The sequence below is a fragment of the Lampetra fluviatilis genome, chromosome 61, assembly GCF_964198595.1.
Source record: "Lampetra fluviatilis chromosome 61, kcLamFluv1.1, whole genome shotgun sequence".
In the NCBI taxonomy this organism is placed as follows: domain Eukaryota; kingdom Metazoa; phylum Chordata; class Hyperoartia; order Petromyzontiformes; family Petromyzontidae; genus Lampetra; species Lampetra fluviatilis.
In genome coordinates this window covers 226,725-241,338 of record NC_136335.1, presented here as the reverse complement: position 1 = coordinate 241,338, position 14,614 = coordinate 226,725, and the positions used below count along the sequence as shown (strand labels likewise).

At 54.0% G+C, this 14,614-nt stretch overlaps 1 protein-coding gene across 1 annotated transcript in view; it reads right to left on the bottom strand.

The window, feature by feature from the left end:
- Window positions 1-14,614, bottom strand: part of LOC144951274 (voltage-dependent P/Q-type calcium channel subunit alpha-1A-like) — a 131,710-nt gene that overhangs the window by 13,091 nt on the left and 104,005 nt on the right. Inside the window, 3 exon segments of the mRNA XM_078881442.1 lie at window positions 214-328; window positions 964-1,070; window positions 12,914-13,020. Of these exon segments, the coding sequence (XP_078737568.1) occupies window positions 214-328; window positions 964-1,070; window positions 12,914-13,020 (329 nt within the window).

Here is a 14,614-nt window from a genome sequence, read left to right as displayed (position 1 = left end):
TTGTCCTCGTCGTTGTCATCATCGTCGTCGTCTACATTGTGGTTCGTTGTCCTTCCACCCCGCACCTCCGATTGGCACGGTTGGCTACGTGCGGTGCGGTAGAATTCCAACATACATACATAGACTCACACACAGAGACCCATAGACTCACACAGAGACCCATAGACTCACACAGAGACCCATTGACTCACATGGAGGCCCAAAGACTCTCACCTGCACGGCGCCATATCCGCTGAAGGGGGGCTCGATGCGCCGGCTCTGCCGTGTCCTCTGAACCATCTCCTGGGCCCGCTGGGTCACCCACGACACCGACGTGGTGAGCTCACCCCTGCCACGGCACGCCACAGAGACAAAGGTCCCCCCGATAGCCTCAACGGACTCTCTGGGGGCAAGTGCCGTCGGCAGCAGCCTGCGCGCTGGATGTACCACACAGGACCCACTGTTGTGTCTGTCGACCGGCCGAGGTGCTGGCCACCCACCCCCTTGTGCGCCGTGCCGGCCTTCATTAGGCGCTGCTACTCGCTAACAGCACTTGCCCCAACAGTCTGTTAAGACTACACGGGGGATCTTTGTCTGTGCGTTTGTCTGGTGCATCATCACAGCCAACCCATGGCCTCTTGGTCTGTCCCCTGACCTCCTGCCAGCGCCGAGCCTCCGACACTTGGCGTGGCCTCAAGCGTCATGGTGACGTCACCGCCACTTAGTGGCGAATGGCGATTGTTGCTGCTGTGTGTACGTGGCGGTGTGTCTGCAACCCATGGCACCTGCTGGGTCTGTCCCGTGACCTCCTCTGTCAGCGAGCCTTCGACACTTCACCTTGCCTCAAAGTGCACCTGGCCTGGCACAGGCGCCGTGGTGACGTCACCGCCACTTAGCGAGGAACGGGGGCGGCTGTTTTTGTTGTTGTGTGTGTCTGAGTGTGCGTTGCTCTCTGTGTGTGTGTGTGTGCGCGCGTCAGCTCACGGCTGCGTCTCTCCGTCAAGCAGTGGATGCTGGCCCGCCTGCATGTCCGGCCGGGCGTCCAGGCGGGGCGACCCCAGCATCCTCTGGAAGAGCGACGGCTTGCGGCTCTGAGCACGGGACACGAAGAGGGCAAAGACAAGAAATGTCGCCCCCCCCCCACCCCCCCTTACCACCACCAACGACAAAGATCCCCCGTGTAGCCTGTAACAAACCGTTGGGGCAAGTGCTGTTCCCGAGCGCCTATGAAGGCCGGCACGGCACACGAGGGGGTGGGTGGCTAACACCACGCCCGGCCGCCTTTGTCTCCCTAGTGGCGATATTTTACGTACCACACCGGGTACTCGTTTGAGGCCGAGTCGACCTAGGAGAATCCCAGGACCGGTTCAGATAATCGTCACCGGTGTTGGTAGCCGTAAGCGGGCCGTCGAGTTCGTCGGCGCCGCGCGCTAACCGCTGCGCCGCCACTCCGGCTTGGCCAATCGCAAAGAAGGTCACGAGGTCAAATCCATTTTTGTGGGGTTCACTCGGCAAAGTCAACTTGTAACGTGCCACCACCAACACCCAGTATTCACTCAATATTTACTCAGTATTCACTCAATATTTACTCAGTATTCACTCAGTATTTACTCAGTATTCACTCAGCATTCACTCAGTTTTCACCCAGCATTCACTCAGGGAGTGCTGTGTCCGACTGCAGCGACTGGGGGAGTGCCGTTTCTGACTGGCGACACTCTCCGCAGCTCTGCACCATCTGGGCCCAGCTGCCTCCGGTGAGCTGGTCCCGGCAAAGTTTTCACTCCGACTCGTCTGGGAGGTGGGGGGGGTTCTACGGGGAGCGTCCACAGAGACCGACCGACGGACGGACGCCCGCGTGGACAGACCGACGTAATACGTCCCAGACGCAGCAACAAGCAGCTGACGAAGCCTGCAGAACACCCCGGCCGCTTTAGCGCCGCTCCAGAAAGTAAAGACGCGCCCCAAACGTGTAACCCGTGTCGTCGATGAAGTTACACAGATCTACGTACGCACGTTGAACTTCTTTCGCACCGTAAGTAGCCAGTCGCGCTAATCGGAGGTGCGGGGGGGGGGGACTCAACATAAAAAGGAGTTCTAAAGAGATGAGTTTGTCAATCGAGACGATGACGATTCAAAAGTGGCCTCGCTCCCAGTGGCTTCCTCATATCGGTGGGTGTCGCGGGTCGCCGCAGAAGCGCTCCTGAAAGCGTGCGGTGCGGTGACAAAACATGTAGTCACACACACAGACGTGCGACCACAAACTAAACACTACCACACATACACCCCAAAAATACACCAATAATACACGAAAGCAAAGATCCCCCGTATAGCCTTGACAGACTGTTGGGGCAAGTGCTGGAGGTGGCTGAAGGAGGTGGATGGAGGAGGGAGAGGAGGTGGAGGGGTGCGCCTGAGGATGCCTGACGCTCGCTGAGGTTAAATACCAAACGCTGAACCCTCACATTTTTCGGGCTTCAATTCCCCCCCCCAACTCCCTCTCAGCTCCCCTCGACGTTTTTTCCGGCAGCTCCACCGGCTGCGAGAAGAGAACAATGAGCGACGTACGGCGCGATAGAAGTTGAACGTGCATACACGACATACTACACTATACGCTACACTACCCACTACACTAACTACTACAATACACTACTAGACTAAATTCAAGAAATTGTATTCTTGGGTCTTTCACTAAAGTCACAGTTTCAAAGAAAATAATCAAAAATAACAAACAAAAAACTACGACGTTTTGATCGCAACGCATGCGACCGTCTTCAGGAAGAGGGGGGGGGAGGTCAGCTTCCAAAGCAAACTGTTGATAAGAGTTTGAAATGGTGACTGTGAAAGCGCAAGTTTGAAATGGGCATGAATCACAACTAACATCGGATGTTAGTTGTGCTTCATGCCCCTTGGTTGCGGCTCTGCGATCTGCCATCAACATGCTCATCTCTCTGTAACACGCTCAATTTCACCTGGCAACCCTCTGATTGGTGGAAAACGAACCACCGCCGGGCTCGCTGCCCACCGCTCACATTGTCATTGGCTGCTGACATTTGGGCGACGCCAATTTAAAACCCCGACAAACAGTTTGCCTTGGAAGCTGTTAACCCCTTTTCCTGAAGACGACCTCTTGCGTTGCGATCGAAACGTCGTGACTTTACCAAAAGACCCAAAAATATGAATTCCTGCAGTCACGAAAGCTTTAAGTAAAAATTTAAGCAATTATTTATATAGAACTGTTGTTGTTGTTGTTGAGGTTGTTATTCTTCCCACGCACCTCCGATTAGCGCGGTTGGCTACTTACAGTGCAAAAGAAGTTCAACGCCGCCCAGAGACTCAACACAGACTCAACATTGCCCATAGACTCAACACTACCCAGACTCAACACTGCCCATAGACTCAACACTACTCAGACTCAACACTGCCCAGAGACTCAACATAGACTCAACACTGCCCATAGACTCAACACTACCCAGACTCAACACTGCCCATAGACTCAACACTACCCAGACTCAACACTGCCCAGAGACTCAACATAGACTCAACACTGCCCATAGACTCAACACTACCCAGACTCAACACTACCCAGACTCAACACTGCCCATAGACTCAACACTACCCAGACTCAACACTGCCCATAGACTCAACACTACCCAGACTCAACACTGCCCATAGACTCAACACTACACATAGACTCAACACTACACATAGACTCAACACTACACATAGACTCAACACTGCCCATAGACTCAACACTACACATAGACTCAACACTGCCCATAGACTCAACACTGCCCATAGACTCAACACTACCCAGACTCAACACTGCCCATAGACTCAACACTGCCCAACAGACTCAACACTGCCCATAGACTCAACACTGCCCATAGACTCAACACTGCACATAGACTCAACACTGCCCATAGACTCAACACTGCACATAGACTCAACACTACCCATAGACTCAACACTGCACATAGACTCAACACTGCACCTCCGATTAGCATGGTTGGCTACGTACGGTGGGAAAAAAGCTCAACACGGTACTTGCGTCGATTATCCACATCCCGACCGTGTAGGCCTTGACTTTACCAACCACAGTGCGAATAACAAAATACTTTTCTCGAAAGCAATTTGGTAGATCAAACCAAGAAGAAACATGAATTCAGATTAAAATAATATAGGGACAATAAACACATTAACATCGGCCAGATATTCACTTTAGGCTTCCTCGACAAACGCAATAAAAAGAATAAATCCCTGCTGGTTAACGTCAAACGATCCCTGCACGTGGTGGATGGTCTGGGGTGGGGGGTCACGTTGGGTGGGGGGACACGGGGGGTGGGGGAGGATCACGGGGGTGGGGGGGGATCACGTTGGGGGGGGGGGGCACACGTGGTGAGAGGGGGTGGGGGTCAGTTTTTGAGGTTCAGGTATTTCTCGCTGTTCAACTCTGAACAGCTTTTCCCGACATATATTTAGTGCGAGTTAAAGTTGTATTTATAATTCCTCTCCTACTCCCATCCGGAGTCGGATTTCCTAGCAGCTACATGGCGAGAATGAGTAAAAAAAAATCACTCGCTCTGCGTGTGTGTGCACCGCCGTCGTTAGGACGACGTCGTGGCGACGCCAATGTTAGGAGATGATCCCAACGTTAGGACGACGTCGTGGCGACGCCAACGTTAGGAGATGATCCCAACGTTAGGACGACGTCGTGGCGACGACGCCAACGTTAGGGGACAAGGTGACGTCATGGTTCAATGTGGAGTTATTAGCCTGAGAGCCCCATCGACCGGCTACTGCGGTCTTCACTCATTCTCACAAGCGGGGAGGGGGGGGGACGTGGGGAGCACTTTCGCCGAGAAGGCATCATCGGTGTGACGCGGGCCGCCGCACCATTTGAAACTCTTCAGGGGTTTGACAGCAGCACGATGATGATGACGGTGATGCGGGGAGTTTCTCACTCTTTGTGTAATGTCATGGGGGCGGGGCGCACGTCAGGGGCCGCACTAATGGCCGCCAGTGGCCCGGAGTGGCCTAGCGGATTTATCATCATCCTCGTGCGGGAAATGTATAGCAGCAGCCAAATTGCTCTAAACGCATGACGTTGATTCTAAATGTGGAGGGGAAAAACCGGAGGACCCGGAGAAAAATCTACACGAACACGGGGAGAGAGAAAGACGCAAACTCCAAATATACAGCTGGCGTCAAGGTCGGGATCGAACCCACGACCTCCTGTATACCAGGCCACCTCACCAGGATTTGAACCCAGGGCTTCTCAGGAGAGACGGCTGGCTTTAAAAGTGACGTCACCCTTGCGTGACGATTTAACATTCAAACAAAACCAAGCCACGCGGAATCAAATACAAATATAATGAAAATAACACATTTTTAAATTAAATAAAAACATCGCCAAACACTTTATTGCGCGAGCAGCGGAGCAGGCAAAACGCGACTTTGGATTTCCTCAAATCCTTTCAAAGTCAACTTTCTCCGCTGGGGCAAAAAAATTATTAATATATATTTTTTAAATCCTTGAGGATTAGCAGCAGAGCTCGTGCATCTGTGCCCCCACCCCAACACACACTCCGAGATATTTGCGGACTTCATCAAATACCGATTAACATTCCACATTAATCCGGAGCGAAAAAGCTTGTTTCGGTTTCCGTTCTACTTTCGTTTCTCTCTGGTGGTGGTGGTGGTGACGGCGGCGGTGGTGGAGGTGCTGGTGGTGATGGTGGTGGTGGTGATGGTGACGGTGATGGCGGTGGAGGTCGTGCCAATCCAGTTTCCTCCCAAGTGTAAACATTCATTGGCTGAAAACATCTTAATATATGGAGGACCGCAGATCTCAGGCAATTGTTGGCACCCACTCACTGCCTGGCTGGTGCTTTTGCCACTCATCTGTGGTTCCTTCTCGCGCCTCCGGCCCGTTTCCTCTCCTCGAGAGCGACCGGATACCGTGCGGCGTGTGACAAGTTGAACTTATTATTATTGTTATTATAAACACTCATCAACGGATCGGGCCTGAAAACCCCAAATATAGGGTCACAGAGAAATTGTTGATAAGTGCCGGTTCTGGCTGTCTTCCCCCTTGTCCATAGGCTTCCCACGCTTCTACTGCAGCGTTTTGATCCACAATTTGCACGAATGACGTGGCATGAAAGTTAATGGCCGTCATCATGACAGCAAAACTAGCCGGCCTGCGGCCACATCCCCACCGTCACATCCATCGTCACTGCCTGCTTCTGCACGCGGTTGATTCTCTGCCTTAAAATCAAGAGTATGGTTCAACCTTTGTCGACCTGGTCCCCTTCCTCTTTAGAAAACCATCTTTTGCTTTAGACCCCAACCCTTCCCGATTAGGTGCCACCACTTCCTGATAAAGGCCTCCATTTCTATCTCTTCGGTGCCGCCCATTTCCTTTTTAGGCTCCGCCTCATCTCCTCTAGGCTCCGCCTCTTTATATGTAGGCCCACCCCTCCCACTTCCATCCGCCCACCCCCTCCCCCTGAACATTGGGGTTGGGCCAGTGGTGGTGGGAGGATGAGGAAGAGTAAGGCAAGGGGGGGGGGTCAGGAGTGGGAGTGGAGGAGAGGCTTCACGACGACGACCAAAATCCCTCTCTGAGCATTCATTTTCTTTACGAATTACGTCACAGTCGCCACGCCACAACGACGACATCACAACGGCCACTTCACTGTCGCGACATCACAACGGCGATGTCACAACGGAGATGTCACATGAACAGAACGTGGCCAATTCGTCACTAGTACAGCACACCGGTATGTTGGAGAACCAAGCCACAACATTTACAATCTGAGTACGACGTTTCATCAGGCAACAGCCAGATTTGGTCACGAAAGCCGACGTGTTAAATAATCAGTGTTCATGCACCAACCTTACGGGCTGATCAAGACGTCAAATAATAATTTTACGACGACCTCGGAACTCTTCTCCGGGGGGCTGTCCGCAAAGACAAGCTTCTTGTGATGGAAAACTTCAACGCAAGAGTCGGTCAGAACCGTGACCTCTGGGAGGGAAGCCCTTGGAAAGCGTGACATTTGCAACTGCAACGACAGTGGTCTTACGCTACTGGAGCTCTGCGCAGAACACAACCTCTGCAAAACAAACACGCCGTTCCAACAAAGCGCCAGATATAAGACCACGTCGAGACACCCACGCTCCAAGCATTGGCATCTCCTAGATTACACATCCTTGTACGCCAACAGGACGCAGGGGACATACTACACATCAGAGTTGTGCCCAGCGCTCACTGCTATAAAGACCACAGATTGGTCAGAGCAAAAGTCACCCTCAGGATCAAAGCACCACCACTCAAGAGAAAGGTCTTCACCCCAAGAAGCTCCAAGTAGAAAAGCTCCCCCTGCTAAGGGAGGAATTACAGAACAAGCTCACGACCAGGCCCAGTGAACATCAAGAGCCAGGCACGGATGCAGACCCTGAAGAGCAGTGGCAACATCTAAAGGCACGGCTCTTCAGGACACAGCTGCCGAGGAGACTGCTTCTCAACGAGGAACACACGAAGATTGGTCCGATGAGAACGATCCGGAAATTGAATCACTCCTCCAGGCGAAATGGTCCCCCGTCATTCCAGACTTCTTACATGTCCCAATGACCAAGCCACAAAAGCTGTATACGGCGCTGCGTGCAAAACCTTGCAAACAAATCTGAGAGTCCTCAAAAACAACCGGTGGACAGACCTCGCAGAATGAACACAGCTGTGTGCAAACAGAGGGGACACGAGCATTCTATGAAGTCCTACGCTCAGTGTATGGACCCTCGCATCAGACAAAGCCTTCCCTAAGACCATCAGATAGCAACACCTCTGTGACAGACAAGGAAGCTATCGTGCATCGTTGGTCAGAACACTTTAGCAGTCTCTTCGCAGACAAGCGGACCGTCCAAGAACCATCCATAGCCAAGATCCAACAGCTCGAGGCGAGGACTGAACTGGACACGCCACCAACACGGGCAGAGATTGCATCTGCCATCAAGCAACTCAAATCACACAAGGCACCTGGTGTATCGATGGGATCCCAGCCAAAGTGTACAAGGAGGGAGGAGATGCACTTCTGGACAACCTCACAGACCTTTACTCATCTTGCCGGGAGCAGGGAGCAATACCCCAAGAACTCTGGGATGCAGCGATTGTCTCCCTATACAAACACAAATGGGTGAGATCTGACTGCTCCAATTACCATGGAATCACCCTTCTCTCTATCGCAGGCAACATTCTGGCCAGGGTTCTACTGGACAGATCAGTGTCCACCACTGCCGAAGAAATCCTCCCTGAAAGCCAGCAGTGCGGCTTCAGGCCACTACGGGGAACAACAGCGATGGTTTTTTTCCCTGAGGCAGGTCCAAAAAATGGCAGGGAACAGAACATGGGCCTCTATGACCTCAACAAGGCTTTTGACACGCTGAGTGTTGATGGTATCTGGAGAATACCGTTCAAACTGGGCTGCCCTCCCAAGTTCCGTACCGTCGTGCGGCAACTCCACGTCGGGCAGAAAGGCCACGGGGTTAAACACAACGGAAGCCTCTCGGACAGCTTCCCCGTCAACAATGGGCTCAAGCAAGGTCGCGTGCTGGCACCGACACTGTTCGCCATATTCTTCAGGCTGACGATGCTCCAGGAGGCCAAGCAGGGGCTACTGCCAGGAGGCCTCTACCTCCGATTGCGGACAGATGGCAGTGTTTAAGATCTTCGGCATCTCTTGCCAAGACCAAAACCACGGAGCAGCACGTTCTGGAGCTGCTCGTTGCAGATGACTCGCACTTCTCGCACACACGGACGAGGCCCTACAACTCGTCGTCAACTGTTTCTCTGCGGCGGCCAATGCTTTTGGCCTGACCATCAGCCTCAAGAAAAAAGAGGTGTTAGAACAGCCCCCACCTCGTGGAGTGTACACCCCACCATCAATCACCATCGACTACACCCATCTCAACGCAGTGGAACAGTTGACATGCCTGGGCAGCGTAAAAACCAACGACGCATCCCTCACCAAGGACATTGACGACAGACTTTCCAAGGCAAACGGCTCCTTTGGCAGGCTCCACACACGCGTCTGACGGAGCCACTCACTTCGCCTCACCACAAGGATGCAAGTACACATGGCGGTTGCGGTCACCACCCTTCTATACGCCTCAGAATCCTGGGTCCTGTACGGGAAACAGCTTAGGCTGCTCGAGCGTTTCTACCAGCGCTGCCTGCGGTCCATCATGACCATGAGATGGCAGGACGGTGTCACAAACAACAACAGAGTCCTGGAGAGAGCTCAGACACCCGGCATTGAATCCGTCCTGCTGCTTCGTCAGCCACGCTGGGCTGGCCACGTCTCGCGCACCGAGGACAACAGGATGCCCAAAGCGGTCCGCTACAGCGAGCTGCGTCATGGGAGAGGACCTCGCAGACGCTTCAAGGCCCAGCTCCAACAGCAACTGACCACTGCGAGTTTCGACACCCGAAGTTGGGATCTCAGAGTTGCGGATAAACACCGCTGGGCGCTCCACAGCCAACGAAGCGGCTAAAATGGCAGACCGAACGAGGCACGAAGGTTCAACATACTCAGGCCCCGACTGGTCAGGAGTTCAAATGCACCACCTGCCACAAAATCTGCAAGTCAAGGATCGCCCTGTACAGCCACCAGCACTCCTGCCAACTACAATGACCTCATATTCCTTCCTGATCTTGGCAAGCGAAGAACCATCGGACGACGACTACGTGAGTCGTCGGTGACCGAGCTGAGAGCACCAACCCACCACACGAGAGACCGCGGTGAGTGACCGCTGTGGTCGGGGCTGAAGCCCGGCTCTCTCCGCTGTGCCGGCTCTCAGCTGTGCCGGCACCGCAGTGCCTGTGACCTCTCGAGACAAACCCGGCGGGCAAAAAAAAAAGTAAATAAATAAATGTAAAAGTGAAATGTTGAAGTTTTGTTTAGACTTTGAGCGGATCGCCAGGCTTTACTTTGCGCAAAGATTGCGTCACGCTAATACGCTTTGAGCGAAAGAGGTCAGGTGATTTATTTATTTATTACTTTTAAAAAAGAACCCCCATCCAAAAAGAAAAACTCCGAACAAAAATCCTTCACAGCCAAAACAATTACCTCGGCGTCGCGGAATCGTATAAATTCGATCTGCGGACAACGCAGTTCCCAGGAAGGCTAATGAGACCAATTAAGTGCGGCAGGAAATTGCACCAAACCCCACTGCATTTCGTCTCTCTCTCTCCCTGATTCAGAAATCTGTCCCGAACCACAAAGGCCATGTGACCCACACAGTGCGAGCAATTTGATGTCCGAGACAAAGGTAAAGACAAAGATCCCACCGCCCCCCCCCCCCGCTTATAGCCTGAAGAGACTGTTCGGGGCAAGTGTTGTTAGCGAGTAGCACCTCTGAAGGCACTGCACGGCACACGAGGGGGTGAATGGCCAGCACCACCCCGGCCGTCTTTGTCTCCCTAGTTGGCGAGGCGACGTTTACACAGTAGGACCGGTTCAGATAATCGTCACTGGGTGTTGGTGGCCGTGAGCGGGTTCGCCGGGTGCGCTAACCGCTGCGCCACCGCTCCCCACACTCCCAAGATACCCACAAGCGTGTTAACGGAACATAAAAAAACACATCGAGAAAGGGATTTTTGTTGCTGCTAATGTTCGTGAAAATTGTGCGGTTCACACGCCCCACCCCCCTCCCCTTCCCAGCCACTCTTCCCGCTGAGCTCCGCCCCCCCCACACCCCCCACCCCAAGACAACCCCCTCAAAGTAACGACTCCACACTTTCGCAGTCTTCTCTTAGACAAGCGGAGGAGGTCACCCCTCGCGGTTGGCTACGTACGGTGCGACAGACGTTCAGCGTACGTACACGTACGTATTGTTAGCGAGTAGCAGCACCTTAGAAGGCACGGCACACGAGGGGGTCGGTGGGGCCAGCACCACGCCCGGCCGCCTTTGTCTCCCTAGTGACGATGCTGACACACCGCACCAGGTAGTCATTTGAGGCCCAGGACCAGTCCGGATACAATCGTACGGTCGCTGCTGCGGTGTCACGGCCGGACGTGTCTGGCAGGCGATGACTCTGCGTGCTGCCATCCCTCGCCGTCTTGAGCCGCCCGTTCCGCAGCTCTTCATCACATTCCTCTCCCTCTCTCTCTCCCGTCGACGCCGCCGCCGCCACGGTAGCGGTGTAACGACGGCGATCAGCGGCGCCACGAATTGCCAATCCGGAGGCTCGATTCTGTCTCGAGGGCACCGTGGGAATGGGAGCGGCGCTGCCAGTTTACAAAATCCATCCCCTCCCAGCGGCGTCAGTGGGTTTCAACCACGGGGCTTCATTTTATCACTCGATATCTTTTTCGTCATCATCACCTCTGTGGTCATCGTGATCAAACTTATTGTATTATACCAGGTGTAAGGCCCCAGCAACCTGGCAATCGCAAATGATAGCAGCTCCACGAAGTGGCAGGTTACCACCACCACCCCCACCACCCCCACCACCACCATCACCACCACCTTCATCATCATCACGTGGGAATAGAGAGCTGCAGCCAAATACTCTGAACGCGTGGTGATGTTGATTTTAAATGTGGAGGGTTAAAACCTGAGCAGCTGTAGAATAATGCACGGTACAACGGAGAGAACGCGCCAGGGTCGGGATTAAACCAGCGACCTCCTACACACCAGGTGAGGTAGTTCACATCTCACCACCACGATGCCGGTTTGGCGAGTTGCACGCGGTGGGGTAAAGCGTGTGTACGCCCACCCTCTCGTGGCCGGCGTGGAAGAGTAGGCCAAACACACCCACAAGTGTAGTAGCGGAGCACCCACTCCCCCAAACCCCCCCTCCCACCCCCCCCCCCCACTCGGCCCGCAGTAAATTGTCGGGGCTGCTTGTTATTACAGAAACCATTTCCTGGAGATCATTTCCAGGGCTCCTTCTAATGACCGCGTCGTCGTTCGCGAATCCGAGACGCCTGATGCTTTCTAATGGAAAATTTCCTCTCATTCGGGCAAAACTCCAGGAAATGATGAAGCCAAAGGCGCAGCCCTGCAAGTCCTCGCCCAACGCTTCTGCCGGCTACATCTGTACGGAATCGAGTGTTGCCCCTTCGCACTCGAGAATTTTCTCCGCGCACGCTCTCGGGCTTTCTTCCACGTGCAAACGCTCGTTAGTTGGGTCCGAGGACACCTTAACATTGACGTACGCAACGTTGAACTTCTTCCTAGCCACCGTACGTAGCCAACCACGCGAATCGGAGGTGCTCGGGGGGGGAAGGACAACAAACTAAACACAAAGAGACAGTTGTAAAGAAATTAGTTTGTCAATTGAAATGATGATTTGAAAGTGCACAGCTCCAAGTGGATTCCTAACATCGGTAGGGAAGAGCATTCCAGACGGCCGCAGAATCGCATCCGAGAGCGCCGCGCGACGCGGCTGAACATCATCGTTCGATGGCTCGCCAACAACAAGAGCGACAGAGCCTGGCCGTGCTGCTCAGTCCTAGTCCCCTCCCCCGAGTCGTCCTCTCTCTCTCTCCGAGTCGTCCTCTCTCTCTCTGAGTCGTTCTCTCTCTCTCTGAGTCATCCTCTCTCTAAGTCGTTCTCTCTCTGAGTCGTCCTCTCTCTGAGTCGTTCTCTCTCTCTGAGTCATCCTCTCTCTGAGTCGTTCTCTCTCTCTCTCTTTCATAGTCATCCTCTCTCTCCGAGTCGTCCTCTCTCTCTGAGTCGTCCCCTCTCTCTCTTTCATAGTCATCCTCTCTCTCGGAGTCGTTCTCTCTCTCTCTCTGAGTCGTCCTCTCTCTCTCTCTGCGACAGCGAGGAGCGGACGCTGCCCGGCGGCGGCAGTGGTGGCACAGGCGTAACGACTCCTCCATCCGTTCGCCATTCTCGCGTGGGGACTTCGCGTGCCGGCGCTTACCTGCTGCCCGTCTCCCTGCGCCAGCTGCGAGCGCCGGTTCTTGTTCTGCCTGTAGTAGTTGTAGATGAGCATGGCAGCGTACACCTTGCCGACCGTCATGTCCGTAGCTGCGGGGGCGGCACGGCGGGCACGGCGCAGAGGTTACGGCACGCGGGTCGCACACGTGGACACTCTGCCGGGTGGGCGGGTGAGTAGGTGAGTGGGTGAGCGAATGAGTGGGTGCTTGAGTGAGCGGGTAAGTAGGTGGGTGGGTGATTGAATGGGTCAGTGGGTGGGTGAGTGGATAAGTAGGTGAGTGGATGAGTCAGTGAGTTGGTGGGTGGGTGGGTGGGTGAGTAAATGAGCGGGTGAGTGAGTAGGTGAGTGGGTGAGTGAATGGGTCAGTGGGTAGGTAAGTAGGCGATTAGATAAATGGGTGAGTACATGGCTAAGTAGGTGGCTGGATGAGTGGGCGAGTGGGTGAGTGTGTGGGTGGGTGAGTTGGTGAACGAGTGGTAGGGTTGCCACCTTCTCCGCCACACAACATTTACAAGCGCTTCTCAACCAGCACAAGCTCTGCTATTAACACCGTGCAGTTCACTGCGGTAAACTTGGCAACACCGGCACCAGAGATCTCTCGGCATCGCCATAGGAATGTGGAATTTCCACCACTGGCCCGTGCAGGGGGCTGCGGATGGGTTACGAGCGGCGATGCTCGCTCGAGAGAGCAGGAACTCACCGCGACTTGAAATAACAACCGGAGTAATAACGCAGTTAATAGGGGCGGCAATAACACAGCGCTAACATGGATGCTCGCGATAGTGTTATTAAAACCGGGCACAATCAGATCGAAGGCAGGAAATTAAAACCAGGAGGGGGATTGGGGGGGGATGGCGTTGAGGGTTAACGTGACGATGAGGCTGGGGGCTCAGCGGTAACGGAAGAGCCCTGATGCTATCGCTGTGTTGACACAGAGACAGAGAGCGATGGAAAATGACAGAGAGACAGAGAGACACACAGAGACAGAGAGAGACACAGAGACAGAGAGAGAGACAGAGAGACAGAGAGAGAGACAAAGAGAGACACACAGAGACAGAGAGAGAGACAGAGAGACAGAGAGAGAGACAGAGAGAGACACAGAGACAGAGAGAGAGACAGAGAGACAAAGAGAGAGACACAGAGAGACACAGAGAGACAGAGAGAGACACAGAGAGCGAGAGAGACAGAGAGACAGAGAGACACACAGAGACAGAGAGAGACAGAGAGACAAAGAGAGAGACACAGAGAGACACAGAGAGACAGAGAGAGACACAGAGAGCGAGAGAGACAGAGAGACAGAGAGACACACAGAGACAGAGAGAGAGACAGAGAGACAAAGAGAGAGACACAGAGAGGGACACACAGAGACAGAGAGAGAGACACAGAGACAAAGAGAGAGACAAAGAGAGACACAGAGAGACAAAGAGAGACACAGAGAGACAGAGAGACACAGAGAGACACAGAGAGACACAGAGAGACACACAGAGAGAGCGAGTGTTGCTCTGTCGCTGCATTCAAGCGCCGCTGCTGCTGCAGCTGCAGCAGCTGCAGCAGCGGCGCCGAGGAGCTGAGTGTGGATCTCCTGCCCGGCGTGGACGGCCGCTGGCGTGCCACGCGGGTCACCACCGGGGGGCGCGGTGCCCGCGTCGGGAATCCAGCCCAGGCCTCGAGTCCCCACGGGCG